Source organism: Rhea americana, unplaced genomic scaffold (assembly GCF_003343005.1).
Source record: "Rhea americana isolate MKP2758 unplaced genomic scaffold, rheAme1 scaffold_422, whole genome shotgun sequence".
NCBI lineage: Eukaryota > Metazoa > Chordata > Aves > Rheiformes > Rheidae > Rhea > Rhea americana.
The window spans coordinates 134,498-140,917 of record NW_028186560.1 but is presented as its reverse complement, the minus strand read 5'-3'; the positions used below and the strand labels follow the sequence as shown (position 1 = coordinate 140,917).

Sequence of the window (6,420 nt, the reverse complement as noted above, 5' to 3'; positions counted from 1 at the left end):
GGAACTGTGAATGAATAAACTTGGTGTCTATACTGGGAAAAACAGGGAAAATCATAATAATGAATATAATTTAAGGACACACAGATAAATATAACATGCTGAAGAAAATCACCTTTGTAAACAGAAGCCATATCCCACAAACATAGCAGAATTCTCTGAATTGTTAAAAAAATATGTGGACGAGGGAGAACCAGCTGGCATTTTCTTCATGGTTCTTGGAAGTGATCCAGGAAGTAGATAGCCGGATTAATCATCACAGCAAATATATGAGTGTCACTAGGAATGATCTCTGAGTGGTTGAACTGGCTTAATCTGAAACAAATCTCAGGAGCAGTTTGGAGGAAAGATCACTCCAGCAGTTTCTGTTTATRGGCTATATGGATGAAATTGCATTTAGGGCCCAGCATAGTCCTCCAGTACTATGTCAACAGACCTTGTGGCTTCACACTCCTCATATACCCTCATACCACTCCCTAGGTCATGCCCTATGCATGCTTGCCATTATTCTCTGTTTTTAAAAAATGCTAGTAGGCTATGAAACATTAGTTTAAGGCAGTTACACAGTGAGGAACGATATCACAGTGTTACAGGGATCTTACCAAGTACTAGGAACTCCACTGCTTTTTGTAAAACTTATTTTATATCTGAGACATCAGCATTGGGCTGTACTGTCTCCCATTCAAAATAGGCACCAAAGACAGAATGGAGAAGCGACCTTCTGCAACCCCCACAGAGGATTGCCTCCTCATGCCCACACCTGCCTAAGCTATCTCCTGTAGTCTTGACAGCAGATCGCAAGGCCCAGCCACAGGGCTCTGGTCTTTTGGCAGTTATTCACCACTCCGTGGCCAGTTATCTAGTCCAAAGCTACTCTCCAAGGCATCCTTTTGGCTCACAGGTTGAATTCAACTACCTCAAATATTGCTTGCTTTCCTTGATATAAAAATAATTGTGAGGATGCTTATAGGAAGCTGTTATATATTTGGCAGTTGTGCAGTATTTCTCTAGATTTTAAAAAGGAAAAAACAACCTCTCTATAATCTTTCTTTTCCCCCTATCTGATAGGGAAGATTCTACATCAACTCTTTTTAGCTTTCTTCTCCTTATTCTCAGCCAAGGACATTCAAAGAAGTTCAGGAAGACAGAGCACCCTGGGTGCTCTTGTGATAGCAGTTCAGCAAACCTAGTCCACTCAGATGGTGGCTGTAAACAGACTGGGCTTGCTCTGGGCAACAGCTTAGCATCTGCCAAACAGAGAAATGGAAGGGCAAACGTTGGCCCAAACATTTTGAAAATATCTGAAGAAAGATTTTTAAGTAATTTAAATAAAGAGGAAAAATTTTAAATGTTAATAAGAATTCAGGATATTGATAAAAATACAGCAGCAACTTCTCATTGTTTCTATGGAAAGATCTCTACAATTTTTATTATTGAGACATTAATTATCTAGAGATTGATGAAGGACTAAATAGTAATTACAAATCAAAGTGATAAAATTTCACATTTTGTGCAATTTCTTATTCACTTTGCATTACTGGAAGCATTTACTCTTCACTTTCTGTCTTCTTGCCCATTTCCCGGCTTTTTGCTCGGAGCTTGTTGACCTGCGACTCTGCAATGTCAGCCCGCTCCTCAGCTTCCTCCAGTTCATGTTGGATCTTGCGAAACTTTGTGAGATTGACATTGGACAGCTCCTCCTGGGGACAGGAAGAGATTCATGAAAACCAAAAAGCTATCAGTTCCTATTTTGCTTAACTTTGTTGATGTACATGAGATTTAATAATAGAACATGAAGATCCAGAATATCACTTATAATGGTCAGTGTATCTGGGAACTAAATGAAGATGATCAAATCCTTAATGGTTTCTACTTTAGAAGGTTCATTAAAACTAATTTTAAATAGATTTTTGAGTGTCTTTGAGTAATTTGTTCTTACTGTAACACTACACTGGACATGCTGCTGTGTTTTGTCTTTGCATAGTGAAAAAAATCAAAGAGTACGGGTTAGCAGGTACTCCTCTCCAGTACTTCTAGAGGGAATCCAAACAAATAGCTTAAATAGATGCCAAGTGTTGAGATGTTAACAATACCTGACAAGAATCTTCCCCTGAGTATGAAGTACTAAATCTCTTTAAAAATATGCAGTAATTATATACAATTACAGTTATCTCCATTAAATCTCTTCCCAGTTATTCACTGCCATAAAATTGATTTACAATATTTGAGGACAATATTCTTTCTCTAGGAGTAAAATAGATATGAAACCGAGGAAGTGAAAGAAAGAAAGGAGAGATCTACTCCCACGGATGTTGTTCTGAGCCCTCCCTACTTTTCCCAGTGATTCAGTAATGGTCAGAGAAAATGCATTCTCTACATCACGGAGCTGTTTTGTTAAGCACAGCCAGAAGACAACAAAAAAGTCAAGGGTTCAAACAGAACCGGACAGAGGAAAACACCAACATAGAATTCCACCTCTGCCAGAAGAAGGCTGGCCTGGCTCACAGGGATACTTACAGCTTCCTCAGCTTGTCTTTTGTAGGATTTCACTTTCATTTGCAGCTTGTCCACCAGCTCCTGCAGTCTGAGAACATTCTTCCTGTCTTCCTCAGACTARAGAGAAGAACAAGCAAGAGAAACACTTCGTAACCTTTCCTCTTTAAATATTTTCTACATGAAATAGAGACAATAACATTCATTGTAGGGTATTACTACCCAGTAGAACAGAGGTAGTAAGTTGGATCCTCCTAACAGGACAAGAAAAGCAATTTCTTCTTATATTCTCTGATACCTCACTGTCAACTTGCTAATTGTGTCTGAGAAGGACAGAAAAAAATCTGTAAACCCAGGGCTACATTTTAGCTTTCTGTGTGAAGGGCACCAGTATGATGATGATTTCCACTTTACCCTGGCCCTACACAGGGTGTGTCAGCACAAAGAGGCCTCCTGCCTTACCTGGTAGGTCAGCTCCTTCACTCTCCTCTCRTATTTGCGCACACCCTTCACGGCTTCAGCACTGCGCTTCTGCTCAGAATCAACCTCCCCTTCCAGTTCCCGCACCTGTGATGAGAAGCCCAGCCTTAGAGCCTTTCTGCAGCTCCCATGACACGTGGTCCCTGATGCACAAACAGCAGCCCTACGCACCCTGGCCTCCAGCTTCTGGAGTTGCTTCTTGCCTCCTTTCAGTGCCAGCTGCTCAGCCTCATCCAGACGGTGCTGCAGGTCCTTCACTGTCTGCTCCAAGTTCTTCTTCATCCTCTCCAGGTGGGCGCTGGTGTCCTGCTCCTTCTTCAGCTCTTCTGCCATCATGGCCGCCTGGAGAGCAAAGGAGTTTGTGACTGGAGACATATTGAGGCAGAATCCATCACCATCAGCCATGAAAGGAACCCCCAGCTCACGTCTGTGATGGCCTTCTTGGCCTTCTCTTCAGCATTGCGGGCTTCCTGGACTGTCTCCTCCATTTCACTCTGGATTTGGGAAATATCCATTTCCAACTTCTTCTTGGTGTTGATCAAGCTGGTGTTCTGTGTAAAAAGCATCACACATTTGTGTTTGTTAGCTCATAATATCAAATTAAGAATTTGAGTTATTTCAGATATAACTCTGTGAAAAAATGATACCGCAATTTTTTCTGTAAAGTTTATCATCATTGAGGAGCAATGTTTCATTTATCCAACAATACCATTAATGTGAGTGGGAGTACTTTTCTCTTCAGCTGTGACAAATCTCATCAACTGAGACTGGCTAAGTGAAGGAATAAAAATAATGAGGGAAATTAGTTAAATATGTTCTCTTTAGCATAAGAAGGAAACCTGCATCCACTCTTAATAGACTGAAAAAATTTTCTAGTGTAGATGGGATGGATTGCTTCCAGAATATTTTTATTATGTGACACCAGACACTTTCCATAGATCTAGCCACTTAACTTTTAGGTGACTGTTATCATGTGTAAAATCTGCACTGCAAATCCAGGAATTCATCCCCACTCTCTTGAGCACATTTTTAAAGAAGCGCATTTTTAAAGGAATATGAGGATTCACTGATGCTACATCTGCAATGAGAAAGGAACAAATGCTCCTGTGCTTTCAGAGTTTTAGTCCCTCAGTGCTCAGACTGCAGACTATTAGAGGGATGCCACTAATCAATGTGGTCCTTGACTAGGTGTGTTGTCAGTGGAAACTAAGCTAGGATGCAAAGATGATAGAAGTCTGTGTTGTGTTGAGTACAGCCTGGGAACATAGGCAGTGCACACACCCAGACCTGAGAGTTCAAAAGCAGTCCTATGTTTGCTAGTTGGGATGGTCACCAACTTTCGTCATCATCATCCTGCTCAAATTCAGCACAGAATCAGGATACAAACATTTTCAACAAACATCTCTTTTAGAATCGTAATGGTTATTTCAGAAAAGGTTAATCTTGTCTTCCAAGCTGAGCCTCTTACACTGACTGGAGTAAACCATATAGAATGTTCTTCAACAAATCAGTACTGACATTTCTCACCAAGTCTCACCATTTCTCACCTGGGTATGGAGAAGCTGCACACGCTCACTTGCATCCATTAATTCCTGCTCAGCCACCTTTCTTCCCCTCTCTGTCTGTTCCAGGGCTGCCCGTAGCTCCTCAATTTCAGTCTGCATAATGCTTGCTCTGCGCTCCACCATGGCCACCTGCTCCTTCAGGTCCTCCTGTGTCCTGAGAGCATCATCCAAATGTATCTGGGTATCCTGTAGAGCAAGTGAGAGAAATTATAAGCTATTTCAGAGCCCTTTGGCGATGAAAATGTCAGCTAAGCCATTCCTCCATGTGCATCTTTTGTTCAATGGACCTTCAGCAYCGCCTGTGTGTTTCTCAGGTTCTTTTGTGCCTCTGCTGCCTGGCGATTGGCATGGCTCAGCTGGATCTCTATTTCATTCAGATCTCCCTCCATCTTCTTCTTCAGCCGCAGGGCATCATTTCTGCTCCTTATCTCAGCATCCAAGGTGCTTTGCATGGACTCCACAGTTCGGAGATTATTTCTCTTCAGCTGCTCAATTTCCTCATCTTTTTCTGCTATCTTCCTGTCAACTTCAGACTTCACCTGGTTGAGCTCCAGCTGGATGCGAACTATCTTCCCCTCTTCATGTTCCAGGGAGGCCTGAACAAGAATAAATGAGAATTCAGTATTTGTTACATGACAGATGCTGAACCTTAAACTTTAAATATCATAGCAATTAAGACAGTAGTCTTCATTACAGCAAGTAGAGAGTAGTGCCATGTTTCAGATCCTACCTTTACGTTTGCCTACACTATCTCTTTTCCTCTTGTCTGTGGGAACAATTTCACAGTGTRTGTATGAGATACAGGTCTGAGAGTTTTGAGAGATCAATAAATAATGCTATGTACCTCAGTTTCCTCCAGAGCAGCCTGGATTTCAGATTTCTCCTGCTCAATCTGCTTCYTCACTTTCTCCAGCTCATGAATGGCCTTTCCTCCCTCTGCAATCTGCTCCGTGAGGTCACCAATCTCCTCTGTAAGGACAGAGACAAATGACAGGGTCARGCACTGGGCATGGGGGAAATGTCCTACCACAGGAAGGTGACAGGCACCCTCGCAATCCTGCAGACATGGAGCCATTTGATGTGGTGGACAGAGAAGCTTGTGAGAAAGCCCTGGCAGGAGCAGAGCACCCGGGACTTACGCTGCAAGTTCTTGTTCTCSCGCTTCAGSGTTTCCAGSTGGTCCAARGACTCCTCGTAGGCATTCTTCATCTTAAACAGCTCCGTGCTGAGAGAGCGAGACTCCTTCTGGGAGGCTTCCAGCTCAGCCTGCGTTTCCTCATACTTCTGCTTCCACTCTGCCAGGATCTGAAGAGCAACAGGGCCGCAGTATGAGTGTGGYRGTMATGAGGAGATGCTCTGTCCCCAGAYCACGAGTCTGGAGCCTGGGTTACCTTGTCAAAATTCTTCTGCTTCTTGTCCAGAGCTGCGCAAGCAGCATTTGACCTCTCCACATCTATCATCAGGTCCTCTACTTCATTCTGCAGCCGCTGCTTTGTCTTTTCCAGGGAGGCACATTTCGCATTCACAGCTTCAACATGCTCCTCTGCTTCCTGCAGGCGCTGTGCCAGCTTCTTCCTGGRAGRTGATAAGCACAACTCTCAGTGAGGAAGTGTAGGGGAGCCTGTGGAGCTCAGCTGGTGTGTTTTTCACAGCAGCACACTTGGCCACTTGGCAATGAGAGATCCCCATTCGCCCACAGCACAGGAGCTCTCTCAGCCAATCATTATATTCCCAGGAGGCTCTAGCAATGCCTCTGCCCTCTGTGCACACCTACACGGCCTCCCTCTGCCATGCTCCGTATCATGGGCGTTGTTGCATTTGCCAACCCACATCATCTATAAGATATGTTTTTCCACTTGCTGCCACACCACCCCAAAGCACAGCA

General features: G+C 43.3%; 1 protein-coding gene across 1 annotated transcript in view; it reads right to left on the bottom strand.

The window, feature by feature from the left end:
• Positions 1-1,513: 1,513 nt before the first annotated feature.
• LOC146590042 (myosin-1B-like) overlaps positions 1,514-6,420 on the bottom strand; it is a 22,549-nt gene continuing 17,642 nt past the window's right edge. Inside the window, 10 exon segments of the mRNA XM_085315222.1 lie at positions 1,514-1,697; positions 2,515-2,610; positions 2,953-3,057; positions 3,142-3,312; positions 3,396-3,521; positions 4,518-4,721; positions 4,823-5,131; positions 5,380-5,504; positions 5,675-5,840; positions 5,927-6,318. Of these exon segments, the coding sequence (XP_085171348.1) occupies positions 1,545-1,697; positions 2,515-2,610; positions 2,953-3,057; positions 3,142-3,312; positions 3,396-3,521; positions 4,518-4,721; positions 4,823-5,131; positions 5,380-5,504; positions 5,675-5,840; positions 5,927-6,318 (1,847 nt within the window). The 3' untranslated portion in view covers positions 1,514-1,544.